Below are 16,891 nucleotides of genomic sequence, written 5' to 3'. Positions count from 1 at the left end.
CGCAGCGACCCACGAGGCGCGTCCTCACTTGCGGGACATCAAAGGTAAGCAGGGAATTGGAGGGGGAAGTTGAGCAGGCAGGGGGCGCAGAGACCCATGCACCCTAGACCATGCCGGGCGGCCCGCCCGCCCCCTCCCCCGGGAACCCCGCCTGAGCCCCGCCCCCCGCGTCACAGCAGCCTGACATTCTCACAACCCATCGGGCACCCAACCCCACCGCCCCCGCTACCCCCGTGTCCGCGGAGTGCTCTATTTATGTTTCAGCCCAGCGATTTGCATAGGCCCCGCCCTTGGCCCTAGGTCCCCCTATCGGTGCCCCGCCTCGGCCGCGACGTCACGGCGAAGGCCCCACCTCTTGTGCCCGTACAAGGAGCGGCGGGCCCTAGATGGCAGCGTGGCGTCGCGGCGGCGTGTGCGTGTCGCGCTTCCTTGTGCCGTTTATAGGGTCCCGGCACTTCCGCTGTCGGGTTAGAAGCGGCGCGGTCATGGCGGAGCGCGGACAGCAGCCTCCTCCGGCGAAACGGCTCTGCTGCCGGCCGGGCGGCGGCGGCGGCGGCGGCGGGGCCAGCAGCGGCGGCGGAGGAGCGGGTGGCGGTTATAGCTCTGCCTGTCGGCCGGGCCCGCGGGCGGGCGGCGCGGCGGCAGCGGCGTGCGGAGGCGGCGCAGCGCTGGGGCTGCTGCCGCCGGGCAAGACCCAGAGCCCCGAGTCGCTGCTGGACATCGCGGCGCGCAAGGTGGCTGAGAAGTGGCCGTTCCAGCGCGTGGAGGAGCGCTTCGAGCGCATCCCGGAGCCGGTGCAGCGCCGCATCGTCTACTGGTCCTTCCCCCGCAGCGAGCGGGAGATCTGCATGTACTCGTCCTTCAACACCGGCGGCGGCGCCGCGGGCGGCCCCGGCGACGACAGCGGCGGCCCCGGCGGCGCGGGCGGCGGCGCGGGCGGCGCGGGCGGCGGCGGCTCCTCGTCCTCGCCGGCCGCCACCTCGGCCGCCGCCGCCGCTGCCGCCGCCGCCGCTGCCGCCGCCTCCGGGGCCGGGGCCCCGTCGGTGGGGGCCGCCGGGCCGGCGGACGGCGGCGACGAGACACGGCTGCCCTTCCGCCGGGGCATCGCGCTGCTGGAGAGCGGCTGCGTAGACAACGTCCTGCAAGTCGGTGAGTCACGGGGCAGTCGCGGGGTCGTCTGTCTGTCCGTCAGTCCCTCGGGTGGGGGGAGCCCGCCCCCTCCCCTCTGGGCAGCCCCTCAGCGCAGCGCGCGCCCGCACCCCGCCCGATGCCCTCACTGGCCGGGACAGTCGTCCTGAGCGAAGCGCCCATTTCCTCTCCGCCCCTCCCCGCCCCCTGTCTCCCCGGACGGGCCAGCGCGAGTGGGAAATGAATCAGCAGGACGCGCCCCTCCGCGGGGTCCGCCGGGTGGGTGTCGGGTGCCCCCGGCCCGCTCCGTTCCCCACCCTTCTCCCGGGGAGCACGTCCTGGAGAGCTGCTGACACGTTTTGGGGGGTGAATGTGGACAAAGGCGCGGGCGGCCGGCCGGGCTCCGGCGGAGGGTGTCTGTGGTGGGGCCGTGCGGGGCGGGGGAGGGGGCGCGGGACGCACAGACAATGCCGGCCGGGGCCGAGCCGGCGGCCGGGCCGCGCTCTGCGCTATGCCTCGTCTCTCCCCTTGTCTGTCACTCGCCGGTCTTTCTCCTCTGCACCCCCCTCCCCGCCCCCTCCATTTAAGGGGAGGGAAATACATTTTAATGCCACTCGGCGGCCGCTCCTCTCAGGGCTTCGACGGGCTGGCGGCCGCGGCGTGCCGGGGGGCGGGGGAGTCGCTGCGGCGTCTGGGCTGGCCCGGGCGAGCTCCGCCGGCCGCCCCGGGATTTAAATGTCCTTCCCTCCGCGCCTCTCCGTCTCGGGGTGCGCGGGCGTCAGGCTGGACCCCTTTCCTGAGGGACCTCCCCTCCCGAGGACGCCCGCGAATCAAAGGGGGCGAGCCGGGCCCGTGGCAGCTGGCTGTCCCCCTTACCGGGGGACCGCGGCGTCCCCGGGGCTCCCGCCGGCGGAGTTCGGTTTGCACCGGGGAGGCGGCCGGGGATCGGGCTCGTGCGAACCGCGGGGAGCTGCGACAGGCTGGGCGCTCGCGGCCGGCGGCGGCCGGAGCGCGAGGCGGAGGGGCTTCGCGTCAGCTCCCGCGTCCCTCCCGGCGCGACCGCCTGGCAGTCGGGCACGACCCCGCACTTTGTTCTCGTTTTCAGGTTTATTTGTGCCCCTTTCAGTTTTCTGTCACCCTCCGAAAAGGAGAAACCAAACAAAAGAGTCTCTTTATTTCTTTTCAGGGCTTGTAAAGTAGAAGATATTTGACAAAGGCGAGAGAAGGACTTAAAGCTGCACAGCCCTTCTTTCTCTGACAGACCATGAGAGTTTTCTCAAATACCGAGTTTTAAAAGCTTTCTCTGTGCTCCCCGCACCCCCCACCCTCCAATGTGTCTTTCTGGTCAGATATTTTTTTTTCCCCCAGCTGTAGTGCTGGGGATGTTTGAGCTAGACGGAAAAGAACAATGCTGTAGTGAAACTCGCCTTTCCTCGTATTTTTCTCTTGATTGCAAAACGGGCGTATTTTTCTACTCCCCTCTTATAGTGCTGTCTATTTAAATTGTGGTGGTGAACGCGGTTCCTAATGAATGGGGAGAGATTTGGCAGCATCACTGTCTCTGATTTTTAATTTAATCTTCTCTCTCCGTAGTCAGTTCCTTTTATCCTTCTCTTTGGGAGTCGGGTAGGGGTCTGGGTGGGGCCCCAAGAGAGAATTAAGATTTGTTTTAATCCTGTCTGGTTAATTTGAATTCTAATGCAATCTGGGAACGTGATTTTTCTGCATGGTCATTTATTTCTAAAGGCCGTCCCCAGTGTTGCCTTTTCTAGGTTAGACACCCTTTCCTTATGTCTGGAGTGGGGTTTAACTTCTGAGGCTATCCATCTATCCTTTAAAAAAAAATCTAATTAACATTCTTTCAAGTTATACCCCTCCTCCCCTTGTTTCCTGCCTGGTTGAAATGGATTGAAGCACATCCATGGTATCTCAGTATAACAAACTAGTTTGTGAGTTTTTATGGCTTGGCTGGCAATGCTGAGTTTTTTTTTCCCCCTTCTGTGCTTGACTCTGCTTGCAAGCAATGAGGAATGACAGGAGAGCGCACAGGGAGGGTTTCTTGGCTGATTGCATTTAAGCCAGGAATTCACTGTGAAAATAAAGCCAAGGGACGATAAATAAAAGATGCAATCTTCTCTAGGAGACAGACACACAGCGTGGGCCTTGCCTGCTTTCATTGGTGAAGAGGCCTGGGTGAGTTGTAAAAGAAAATAGTAACTTTCTGAATAGTCCCCAGAGGGGAAGGAGGCCACTGAATGGAGTTGGCAGTGGTTGATGTGAAGCAGGATGATGCTTCTCATATAGCTTGAAGAGTTGACCACCCCTTTGGAAACACTTACATGCGTGCTAAACAAGTGCTGTACAAATGGTGGGAAAAATTCTTTTTTCCCCTCTGTGTTCTGCCAATTTCCTTAACTTCCAAGTTGTATTACTTGTTGTGCCAGTCGGTGTAGAGATGGAAGGCTGTTAAATGCCTGGCAGCTGGCACTGTGAGATAGAAAACTTATGACCAGGATTTTATTTTTTTTCCCTTGATGGAGAACAGAGAGAGTGGCTAGATTAACCATCTAATTTAGCTCTAAGTGGTGGTTTGCATTGGAACTAACATGAAGCTTATTTTATAATTTTGTGATTTGAGATAGAAGTCTTTTTTGCTTTATAACCTGAAATGGAAAAGAACAAAATATGTGTTGATAGCATCATAAGCAGTTTTCTGGTATTGCAAAATTACAAGTTTGTTTGTACAGGAAATATCCATTGACTTTTGTAGAGATGACTAAATTATAACTACAATACAGACAGTCTAGTTGCTGGACTTTATTTTGCACTTACAGTGTTGAAGATTACTTAAGAATTGAGGGGCAGAGAACTGGGACTTCCCAGTATTTAAACATACTTTCTTGGTTATTTTTCAGCCCCTAGATTTTAAGAAGTTTAAAGGAAAAAAATTAAATATTTGAGTAGTAGTTGTAAGCAGTATTTAATTGGTGCAGAGCTGTTCATCAGTTGATTATGGGAAGTTTTAGAGAAAGCATTGTTGGCTTATTATTGTTAACTAACAATATATTGGAAGGGAGCTAATGCTGAAGGTGCTTGAATGTAAATATAATTGACAGTACTTGAGTAATGATTTATAGGTCACATACGAATTTTCCACAAAAATTTCGGCCTGAAAAGTGAGTAAGTGTTAGTCGCTCAGTCATGCCCGACTCTTTGCGACCCCATGGACTGCAGCCTACCAGGCTCGTCTGCCATGAGATTTTCCAGGCAAGGGTACTAGAGTGGGTTGCCATTTGCTTCTCCAGGGGATCTTCCTAACCCAGGGATTGAACCCAAGTCTCCTGCATTGCAGGCAGATTCTTTATCGACTGAGCTACAAGGGAAGCGTGGAAAAGAGCATCCCTAATGGGGTCTGAAACTTGAAATGTAAAGGAAAAGACAGATACAAGTTACTTGATTTAAAAAAAATCTCAAAGTTTCTGTAGGATTGAAAACATAAGGGACCAAGTTAAGCAACTAACTGGTGTAGTTGTTTGCAACATGTTTGACCAAAGGCTAGCAGATAATTCCTGAAATTTGGGGAAAAAGATGAAGAACTTGGTAGGAAAAATAGACATTTCACAAAGAAATGCAAATTATTAATAAATGTATTCATCTTCAAGAGACAAAAATGGAAAGCTGTTTTCATCTACCACACTGACTCACGGGTAGATATTACCCAGAATTGAGTGAGGAGTTGGGAGAATGGGGTGCTGCCTCCCCGGATGCTGGGCGCAGTCTTTTTGTGTCATTTCTAGGAATTTATTCAATAGATTTATTAATATCAGTGCGCAGAGATGTTCAGTTCGGTGGGTGATGCTCCTTGTAGTATGGTTTGTAACTGAAAAGCTGGACTCAATCTAAATTTTTATCAGAGGGGAACTAAGAAGTACTCACTGGAATACTATGCAACCATGAAAAAACAAAGTAAATTTTTATATGCTGACATGTAAGGGTGACCACCATGTTTCTTTTGAAAGCAGATCAACTGTTCATATAGTACACTGCAGTATCTGTTGAAAGCAAAGACAGGCTCGCGTATTGGTGTTATAAAGATGTCTGGAAAGGCTATACAAGCAACCATTGAATAGTGATTATCTTTGGAGAAGGGGGCACAGTTTTGGGGAGAATTTTACTTTTCATTGTATTAACTTATGATTGGATTTTTCTTAAAATTAGAAGCATATATTTTTGTAATCTTAGAAAAATTATCCTTGTGTTTTTAATGAATGCATATTTTTTGTTTTGGAGTATGTGTTTGTGTGTGTGTGTCTCCTTTCTGAAGACCTTGTGTATACTTAGTTTTCTTTTTTTGTTTTGAGACACCATTTCCTTATTTGTGATTGAACAATCATTTAAAAGCAAGGAATGTCTAAACAAAACTAGAAACTAGTCTTTTGTAGAAGGAGGGAGCTGAGTTTTAAAAGGATTTTTTTTTTTTTTGCTGGTTGCTTTTGGGAGAAAAGTTATGTTAACAATGGTAAGCATTCTCATGGTCTTTTCAGATTTGTTATTTAAATTTCATGATTTAGGGAGTAGCAAGGCAGTAAAAGGGGATCAGTATTAGATACTAGATTTAGGATGGTTAAAATTTTAATCAGCTGACTTACTTGAGGCTAATTAGTTGGCCTTTGAGTATTTTGATTTTCTTTACAGACCAGAGATTATTGTATAAAGATGCGATTTTGAATGCACTTTCAGAGATAGATATTTTGTTTATTGATGATGGTATAGCTTATTGAATGTATTCCCAAGTTTAAAGTAATGATATAGAACAAATTTGAATCAGAGCCTATACTTGTTAAGTCTTTTGGTTAATGAAGAATTACACAAAAGAAAATTTGAAACTAATGCATATATGTATTTTTCTTTTATTGTCTTCCTCTCTGAGTTGTTTCATTTGCTTATAATTGATTTTTCGAAAGTATTTGAGCATCGCATGTGCTCAGCATTGGTCTGAGGGAGTTTCAGTTTTCAATTTTAAGTGAAGAAAGCTTTGAATTTTTGTAATACTTAGTTTTCTGATGGTTAGTACTGGTCCAATGAAGAAATCTGAAGTGTTCATTTGGGAGACAGACTACTTTTCATAGCCAGAAAATTTCAACAGTACTGGAAGGTGGGAACTGCAGATTTGAGTTAAGTAAATACTTCTACTCTTGCTGCAGTCTTTAATTTCTTGCCATCTCCCATCTCCCCATTCTGAGTACACCCTGGAATTGAGGAATAGACCATCTCTTATTTTATTTCAACTGTGCATTGAGTTTCATCCTTTCTTCAGATGTGAAACTTGGATACCTTTCCTTTTAAAAACATCAGGATTTTTTGAACAGACGAAGTCAGTATGTCCTGACCAGTTGTTAAGATGTTTATCCGTTTTCCTTTATCATTGGCTTCTTTTCACAGTGGGTAGTCAATAACTATCAATTCAAACTTTAAATGTTTCATCTGGAAAAATAACAAGCTAGCATGTCTTCTCTACTCAAAATCATATTAAGGGTTTACTTAAGAATGCATGATTTCAACTAGTAATATCTTTAGTGAACAGGATGGCAGTGAGGGAATGATGCTTTTTTTAAAGAAAGTTGTCCCTTTTAAAAATTATACGAATGGGTCTGTACTAATTCCAGATACTGATGTGTTTTATATTTTTGTGTTAGAAAATCAGTTTTCTTCAGTGATGGAAAGTGAATTTGGTACCTTTATTTTAAGAAACTTACCTATGTGTATGATAAAACAAACTCATGTTGTGTTAGAAATTTTTATAGGGGCAATCATTAAACTTGATCTGCTGTTGACCTTCAACTGTTATATATTTAAGAGAACAAATATCCTACAAAAGAAGTCAGATTATAGGTAAGTATAAACTTCTATGAACAAAGCAGATTATAGGAAACTATTTTTTAAATGGTAGTAAATTACATAGAGCCCATAAAAGCATTTTTAGTTACCTTTCAAATTACTATCACATAGTTTGAAGAATGGTGATTTTTCCCAACAAAAACCTAATTTAATTTTCTTGGTTTATTAATTTTTGATATATGTAAATATTTGAACATTACTGTAAACTAGAAAACATGAGCCGTTTCTTGCTTTAAGTGAGTGGAAAGACTCATCTCCTGCCGAGAAATCAGTATCGAATGATAATTTGGAGAAATATGTTACATAGTTTAGTCCCATAAGAAGAGACTCTTGTTTCTCAATCCTAGCCAGAGTCTCAAAAATAAAGTGTATTAGTTAGATTTGTTTGGAAAGATCCGAGTATCTTTCCACTTTCTGCTTTCAGTGCCAGGTATTCTGCTGAGAATATGCTTTGTACATAGTTTTCAGTTCTTTAAAAATAGGATGCTTCCTTAATTTTTTTGATCTAGAAAAGGAGGCCAAAACAAGCTTTGGAGAGAATGCAGTGCAAAATCTGCTTTTCATTTTGAACTTAAATGTTGACTTTCAGCTGATAGTAAGTAAACTCTGTTGCTAAGGGTATGCTAACTGAATTCTTAAGTGATAACTAGTTTTCTGTCAGCATATATTACAAGTATTTATTTTGTTATTGTTCAGCTGCTAAGTCGTGTCTGACTCTTTGCAATAAATAAATATATTTATGTGTTTATAGCTAATTTGATGTTCCCAAGTGAGCGAAAAGACAAATGAAAAGTAGGTGTCGTTTGAGTATCGTTACCCTAAGCATATTTCAGTGACCCCTGTGTACAGGTGCATTCTTCTGTTTCTTCTTAAATATACGAACAGGTGAGATGTTGTTTTTATACAAAACTGTTGTGCGATAGTTATTATATACCTGTAGAGCTCTGGAGGGGAGAAGGAAATGGCAACCCAGTGCAGTGTTCTTGCCGGGAGAATCCCAGGGACGGGGGAGCCTGGTGGGCTGCCGTCTATGGGGTCGCACAGAGTTGGACACAACTGAAGCGACTTAGCAGCAGCAGCAGCAGCAGCAGCAGCAGCAGCAGCAGCAGAGCTCTGGAGATTTGTAAAGATCAGTTCCAGCCTCTCCTGTTTTGCTGATGAGAAAACCATGGCACAGACACGTTGAGTAATTTGTCCTGATAGGTATAGTAAATTGCAAAGTTAAACGTGGAATCTCTGTTTTTCTACTCACAGACTGCCTCAGTTTGCTGGGAACATTTGGTAAATTTCAGAAAATCTCCAAAATCAGGACAAGCATATCTTGAATGTAAATTGTCTTAGATGTTAGAGAGATTATTTGGTTAACATTTCATCTAGTGTTATAAAAGTATTTTTTTTTCTAGATAGCATTTTAGTTTCAGACCAGATTCTGATGGCTTCAATTAAGCAGTGATTCTAGCCTTCTAGTGCATGCTAGTGTAAAACATTTGTAGACACTTGGACATCGTAGAGATGTTCTGTGATGAGATTAAAGTTCAGAAAAAGTTGGTTATTATGATTGCTGACTGTATGAAACTCTATTACAGTTGGTGTGATCTACACCATTGTATGCATACCTCCTTGTAATACAGAATTTACTGAGAGTTGAAAATACACAGAACAGTACAAGTCAGTACATTGTAGGAAATTCGTTTGCTCTGAACTTAATGTGCTTATGAAAACAGACTTTGTGTTTGGCCTGTTTCTGTGCATTTTTCAGTGTCTCTGTCAGTGGCGCCCCGCCCTCAGCATCAGTAAACAGCACTGTATCCATCACCCCTAGATGCACTTCTTTCATGTAATTGATGCGGCCTCAAAACTTTATCAACATCTCTTTTAAAGACCTTGTGTGATTTGGGGCTTTTCTTTATTTAATTGCACATAGTTTATGTTGAGCCTCTGAATATTCCTGTAACATTTACTAATAGTAATAATAATAATAATAGCAGTCACTTTCAGCACATTTAACCATGTGCCAGTTACTGCTCCAAGTACATTATATTTCTTAACAGCCCTGTGGAGTTAGGTGCTTTTATTATCCTCATTTTACAGATGAGGAAACTGAAGCACAGAAAAAAAGCGCAAATGACTTTTGCCCAAGGTCACACAGGCTGGTAAATTATGGAGCCAGACACAGCCTCTCTGGCTGGTACTCTTACTCTCTGAGTAATTTCACTCACGATGCATCATCATTAACTATTCTAGAAAGTTCATCTTTATGTTTATAATAATCTCTTGCTACTTTCTAGAGTGATTTTTCACAGTAGCCAGAATTTTAAATTGTGATCAGAGCTATGATTTTTAACATGTATTTTTAAAATGTGATTTTAAGATTTGAAAAACTGCATTTTAAAAAGGCCTTTTGTGAGTTAATTTTAGCTTTGGAAGATGGTTGTGTGGGGTGGTTTTGACTGTCACTCACCAGACACTTCTCTAACTTTTGAAAAAGGAATATCTTCCGTGTTAGATCTAATTGCAATATATATGCCACATTTATGTATCTTTTATAACTTTTTGAATGTTATGATTAAAACTTATACTATTTCTTATGCTAGTAAAAAGATTTAATTTTCTTTGAAAATTGAAAGGATGTTAATTGGAAGGATGCAGGATAACCTGTCAGTACATTTAAACTCTTACTAACTGAAAAAGCTGATCAAATAAATTGGAAGCTCATTTAGTGAATTAATGTCCTTAAAATTCAAGTGACTCACTACCTGGTCCTACCGTATTTAACAGTCTGTCTGTTAAAGCATTTTTCATTGTTAGTTGATGTCAGATCTCTAATGTTAGAAGGTATTATACAGAAACTGTGCATAAGAAGATAGTACGTTGAATGAATCCACAGAAACAAGATTTAAGTTCTTTTAATTACATTAATACAATTTAGAATGCTATATGGGCCACCTTATAGCTGTTAAATATTTGCTGACTGTGATTAGCATTTTTATAAATGAATAGGTATTTTATTATATCAGTGTAAAGGGCAAAGCGTGGAGCCTCTTCTGGTGTCGCTATTGATTGGTAAAGGCTAGCAGAAGTTGAAGGCAATGCTGTAGACTGGTTATGTTGAGCCTTTGTTCCTGCTACAGCTTCTTATTAACTTATTTCTACAAAGAAGATGGTCATGGTTTTTCTAAATAAAATAAATACCTAAAATGCAAATATCATAAATTTGTAGTCAGATGTATGTGAGAGAGGACTTTTTTTTTTTTTAAGAAGTTTACCTTATTTCTTTATGGCTTTATTTTTTAATTTAAATTTTTTATTTCTTGGACCATGCAGTGAGATTGAACCCAGGCCCTCAGCAGTGAAATTGCTGAGTCCCAACCACCAGATTTCGAGAGAAGTCCTAGACTTTGTTTTTTTTTTTAAAGCATTCTTCAAGCTTCCTTTAACATTTAGGATTTTGAACTGTAGATACCATAATCTCATTCTTTCTTCCTTCTTCCCCATGATTATCACCTGTGTAGTTTTTGTCTTATCTTTTCTATGGACCATGGTAAAAAGCTGAGGACTGAAATGACCAATGGCTGCTTTGTGATGATGAGGTGAGACTTGAGGGTAGGAGATGGGGGAACCTCTGCACTCAGCCTGCCTCAGAGTTCCAGTTTCTTTCTTCATTTTGCTTCTTACCTGTTGCCGGTCCTCATTCTCTTCCTTTGCTGGGCGTGGGAAATGGAGTCGGGGAGTGAGGAACAGGAGAGCGTGGTAGGGAAAAAGACAAGAAATCCAAAGAGGTGGGACATACCAACCGAGAGAGTGTATTCCATTCCTTTCTTTGCCAGCCGTTGTCCTCTCCCCTTCAACCTCCCTTGATTTAGGGAAATAAAAGTTGAGGTCACAAAGACCTATGTGTTCCAGCTGCTTGGCTGCTATTTTTAGCCTGACCCTACATCAGGCTGGCACTGGGCCATGGTGGCATAGGGCCAGCAGATTGTGAGACTGCTTAACAAACCTCAGAAACTTAGCTTTTCAGTTATCAAACTGAACCAATTTTCGTATCTGTCCTGTGCTATGATATTCTACTTACCTCTACTTTTTTGAAATGGGACATGCATGTTTTTTAAGATTGATTTTGGATAGTAGTCGATACTACTATGATAATTACTTTAGATAGGAGAAAGATTTAAGGATTGCCTTATCAGGTCAGACTTCTGTCTTGTCCAATAATTACGGTTTTGTGGTGTCACCAAAGGGTATGAAATTAGCCTAATTTAAAATGCCTTGGGCATCTTTAAAATTGCCATTCCTGTTAAAGTTGTAGAGTCTGAATTGGTTTATATAATTATAGATGTCATCAGACACTTAAAAAAAAAACACATGTACTGTGTTTTTCTACAGTTGTCAGTGTTCTCTGCTGACACAGTTGTGTGTGTTTAGGTTTGGTTAATGCTGTAAGAACATGTGTAGCAAATAAAAAAGCTTACTATTTATTCTAGTAGAAAGTGTAGGTGGGTTTTGATTGAAATGCCAGTATCTGGGTCTAGATTCTATATACCCTAGAGCCAGTATCATGTGGATTATATTTGCAAAGTGAGTCTTAACTTTTGTATGTTAATGTGAATTTAAAATTTATTTGATTATCACTTGTACTCAAAATGAAAAATACGTTGTATTTGTTCTTGTATAATTTTGGAAAGAAGTGCAAAGAATACCACAGTGTGAACCTGTATCTTTGGAGGGGACTTTGGTGGGAAGAAGAGTATATTCTTTCCATAGTGGTACGTAGAAAACTTGAGGTTATGTTAGGGCTGATTTTCAGTGTACTGTGGACTGCACTGAATATGAGTACAAATAGGGTGATGATTACTCACTCATTCAATGACTCCTGGTATAATGTACTTAGATTTGTTGGATGGCAGGATAACATTTAGTGCATTGATCTGATGCCCTTCTTAAGGTAACAAAATAATTCACCAAAATAGCTAGAAATAGAATCAAATGGATATTTTCTTCACTTTGTCTTTAAGGTAGTTTATTGGATGAATTTTGCTGAATTCACTGTTTTGAAATAAAGCTTAAGGCAAGAGATTTAGTAAAAGATGACTTGCTACTTTGAGTGAAAAAAATTTCATTAGGGGATATAATCAGAATGTCTTGGGGATACAGTACCGAGTACATTGAACTGTATCACAGTGTAGTAGTTATGCCACATGATGTCTTTCTGCAGTAAGAGGTTATGGTAGGTGTATTTTCCAAAAGTGGATTGGCGATAGATCCATTGATCCATCTGTGTATGTGTCTAAAGATAGGGGTGTGTGTGCGTGCTTGTATATATGCACACATTTATATGTACATATTTATAATTTAATACAATGCTTAGAACACTGTAATCTACTGGATGGTCGTAGGTAAGTGATTATCTTATAGATCCTTAATGTAATTTAGATTTTATTTAGGTGAGTCATGTAAATGATGTCAGCTCCAGTTTAACTAAGAAGCTTGATTAAAACCAAAGCCCAGATGGTAGTTTGACTAGTGCTGTTTAAAGTCTTAGAAGCAGAGTGCGTAAATGACGTTCTTTACTGGAACTTGTCAGAGCAGTTTCTTTGCAGTTTTTGTGGATCTCTCTTAGCAATTTATTAAAAAGGCATTTTGTCTAAGCTGTTTGATTAAACAGCAGGAAATTCCAAAGTATTGGATAGTACTGCATTTTTGCTTTCAATGAGAGCTATTGCAGTGGGGAAAAATTTTTTTTGAAAACTTTAAAAATTTGTGGAAATTTTTATTTTAAAATTGACTTTAAAAACTCTATTTCAACAGTAATTTAAGTTTCATCCATGTCTCATGCTCATCTGTTTTCCTTAGTTTGTTTTCAAAGTTTATGATTTTAGATGTGTTAGAAAGAAATTGGTGATATAAGAGCCAGTGACTGAATTTATTCAAGATTCAGTGCGATGTATTAGGTCTGAATTTGCATTATGAGGGCTCTGTCAGTAAAGAATCCACCTGCAATGCAGGAGACCTCCTGTAGTGCAGGAGACCCGGGTTTGATGCCTGACTTGGAAAGATCCCCTGGAGAAGGAGATGGTGGCAGATTTCAGTATTTTTGCCTGGGAAATCCCATGGACAGAGGAGCCTGCAGGGCTATAGGTCATGGAGTCACAAAGAGTCAGATACAACTAAGCAACCAAAGACCACCACAGCATAGCTTAGCAGTGGCTTTGTCTTTTGATTTTGATAAGTCTTGAGACATCAGAGTTTTTGTACTCTTGTATGAATTTTATTTTTTGAATAGAAGAATATGGTTTGTATTTTTAAAAATTCTTTGTGTATATGTTGTGTGTGCATGCCTGTTTGTGTGCGTGGGTGCGTGTTGGGGTTTTGGGAAGGAGTAGTGATAAAGATAATTTATGTGGCGATGGGTTAAGGCCAGAGAGGCACGAAAAATTCAAGAAGCCATGTTCAAATATAGAGGGTCCCTTTCCTCCCCTGGTTTCTGGAAAAGCACTGGTCTGCTTATGTAATGTTATAAAAAATGTATTTTTTACTTACTTCTCCACCCTCCCTCCCATATTCTTCCTGTTAAAAACTTTATTCAGAATGTAATATGTGCAGTGTATAATGGCTGTCTTATGGTGGTTTTATGGATGGATTGGCTATTGCATCTCTAAAAGGCTGCTTTTTAAAATTTACTCCTTGAGTTGAGGTTCTTCTTTTTACAGTTGTGGAGTAACTCGTTTTCTCTTTTATTTTTGATTTGCCTTTTTATCATTTAGAATTGAGCTTTGAATCCGGCTCTTTCAAGAAGTCTTATTTATTAGTAAATCTAGAAAATTCTGTGACTTAACTTTCAAGATTCTATGTCTTGCCTTTAATAACCCTTACCCAGGAAATCCAGAACTGTTGTACTGTTTTAAAAAAAGATGTAATAGTAAATCAAAGGGGTTATTTTGGAGACTGACACTGGCTTGTCTGATTCATGATCTTTTCCAAACTTGAGAACACAGCTGTGGGACTCAGCTCTAATGTAAAAGTTGGAAAAAATGAGGGATAGATTCTTATGAGAAATCACTGTGTGTAGAATTATAGATCTCTAAGCATCTTTTACAGAGGGGGGTACTAGTTAGGTTATTAAAGAACATGAAGTGCTAAATGTAAAAGTACTCTGCCATATATTGTTACAGGAGCATTTTGAGTTTGCTATTGTTTAATATATATTTCTAGTCATGTTTTTTGGGGTGAGAATTATAGAGTATTTAAATACAAAGTCCCCTTTTAGAGTTGAAAGATAAATCTGCTTGAGTGAAAAAAACCCTGGCAAATTTTAAATCCAGGACAGCCAACTATTAATAGTGCCAGTGCTGTGTATATAGTAGATGTCGAAATGTCCCTTAAATGAATGGTAAGCTTAGATTATATGCCAGTATTTTTGTGTGCACCTGTATGAAGTTCTCTTAAAGAAATATTTCCAAGCTCCAGTTTTTGTTTGACTTTCTGAATCAGAGTTATTAGTCTTTTATGAGGTATTTTGAATAGGAATAGGACCATAAGATAGGAAAGTTGGTTTTAAAAACTTGATGTATTATCATCAGTACATTTCTACAAAGACCATGTAAGGTTTCTTTCTTCCTTTTCTAATTTGAGGGGATTTTTTTCTCCCAGCTTGTTAACTTAACAGCATCAGCCAAAAACCTATTCTGAAAGCAGCTTATTTATTAGATGATTCCAGCTTCCAAACAGAAGATGATTTGGGCATTCCTATGTAGAGCAGTACTTTTGGGTTACCAAAGAAAATACCTTTGAATTTTAAATACCTTTGAATGATTAAGAGATTGCTTTTTCCTTTTATTTGATGTCTCACTTTTTAAAGAAGTTGGCAAAAATAAATTTAACTGGTTTCTTAAAACTTTTTTTCAGATGACTTGTAAAGCACATACAACTTCAAAACATCCCATAAGATCTTACACATTGTAAAAAGACATTCATTAATTAGTAGGAGTGTTTATTAAACTAGTCTACAAAATGCTGATGACTTTCTCTTGACATAGAATTTCCTTAAGATTCAATATTGCAGAAGATGGGACACACCAGGCAGTTTTTGGAGCAGTAAGGGTGTATTCCCAGTGCTTGGCTTGTGAAAGGGGGATCCAGATGGTGAGAGACCACTTGTTCCCATTTGCCCAGTCATTCTTGTGCCTCTTTGGCTAGCATAATCAGGAACAGTGACCTCTTTCACACATTTTCCGGTTCAGCTGATAACATACATGATTACTCTAGCCATATATCTTGTTTTTCAGAAAGAAGGGGACAATTAATAAATCAGTTTAGAATTACATTCTGTGCATGCACGTGCTAGAGCGTGTGTGTAGAGACAGGAAGGGAGGGAAGGGCGAGTTGTTCAGGACAGAAGGGAGACCTCTGGCTTATCTTTGGTCTTTATCAGTGGGTTCCACTCACTGTCAGACAGGACACAGATGCTTTCTTTTTGCATTCAGTCCAGTTCAGTCGCTCAGTCGAGTCCGACTCTTTGCGACCCCATGAATTGCAGCACACTAGGCCTCCCTGTCCATCACCAACTCCTGGAGTTCACTCAGACTCACGTCCATCTAGTTGGTGATGCCATCCAGCCGTCTCATCCTCTGTCGTTGCCTTCTCCTCCTGCCTTCAATTTTTCCCAGCATCAGGGTCTTTTAAAATGAGTCAGCTCTTCTCATCAGGTGCATCAGGTGACCAAAGTATTGGAGTTTCAGCTTCAACATCAGTCCCTTCAATGAACACCCGGGGCTGATCTCCTTCAGAATGGACTGGTTGGATCTCCTTGCAGTCCAAGGGACTCTCAAGAGTCTTCCTCAACACCACAGTTCAAAAGCATCAATTCTTCGGCGCTCAGCCTTCTTCACAGTCCAACTCTCACATCCATACATGACCACTGGAAAAACCATAGCCTTGACTAGACGGACCTTTGTTGGCAAAGTAATGTCTCTGCTTTTGAATATGCTATCTAGGTTGGTCATAACTTTCCTTCCAAGGAGTAAGCGTCTTTTAATTTCATGGCTGCAGTCACCATCTGCAGTGATTTTGGAGCCCAGAAAAATAAAGTCTGACACTGTTTCCACTATTTCCCCATCTATTTGCCATGAAGTGATGGGACCAGATGCCATGATCTTCGTTTTCTGAATGTAGAGCTTTAAGCCAACTTTTTCACTCTCCACTTTTCACTTTCATCAAGAGGCTCTTTAGTTCTTCTTCACTTTCTGCCATAAGAGTGGTGGCATTCACCAAAAAGAAGCAGTTAATGAAGAGACTTTCCATCTCCATGGGTTTGATACATATTCTCCCCTCCCCTGCTTTTAGTAACTTAAAGATTCATAAATTTTCTTATTTGATGTTGTAGGGCTCTAGCATATGTTTGTGTTAATGGTATAATTCTATTTTGCACATTTTCTTACTTGTGTTTGATGTTTGCAGGTAGTACTCATTTTAGGTACTTGCAGTTAGCTACTGCTGTATCATTTGCTGTGAGCTGGAGAAGATGCCTGACCCATCAGAAGACCAGAATCATCTTTGTTGGGTCTTGTCTTACTATCGATATAACCTTAAGCAGATCACATACTGGCTCTGAATTCCCTTGAGCCCTTATAAAATGAAAATAACCGTACCTCTGTCACCTCTGTCATGAGACTGTTAAGAGACCTACATGGGAATATATGAAAGTACTTGAATTCTGAGTATTTACACAGAAGGGAAATGTATTATTTTTGTGCTCAGTTTCCCCCTGATTTTCTCTATTTATTGTTATTTTCCTCAAGTTTTCTGTATCTTCCCGCAAATCTGCAATCATCATATCTTGATTTTGTAATCAGAGAAAGGAAATATATTT

At 41.8% G+C, this 16,891-nt stretch overlaps 1 protein-coding gene across 1 annotated transcript in view; it reads left to right on the top strand.

Moving 5' to 3' along the window:
- Positions 1-458: 458 nt before the first annotated feature.
- The window catches only part of ZSWIM6 (zinc finger SWIM-type containing 6), a 211,835-nt gene continuing 195,402 nt past the window's right edge, over positions 459-16,891 (top strand). Inside the window, exon 1 of the mRNA XM_061393455.1 lies at positions 459-1,149. Coding sequence (XP_061249439.1) covers positions 486-1,149 — 664 coding nt within the window. The 5' untranslated portion in view covers positions 459-485. The remainder of the gene's footprint in view (positions 1,150-16,891) is intronic.

This window comes from Bos javanicus, chromosome 20 (assembly GCF_032452875.1).
Source record: "Bos javanicus breed banteng chromosome 20, ARS-OSU_banteng_1.0, whole genome shotgun sequence".
Taxonomy (NCBI): domain Eukaryota; kingdom Metazoa; phylum Chordata; class Mammalia; order Artiodactyla; family Bovidae; genus Bos; species Bos javanicus.
Note: the sequence above shows the minus strand (reverse complement) of the source record. Positions and strands in the feature narration are given on the sequence as shown.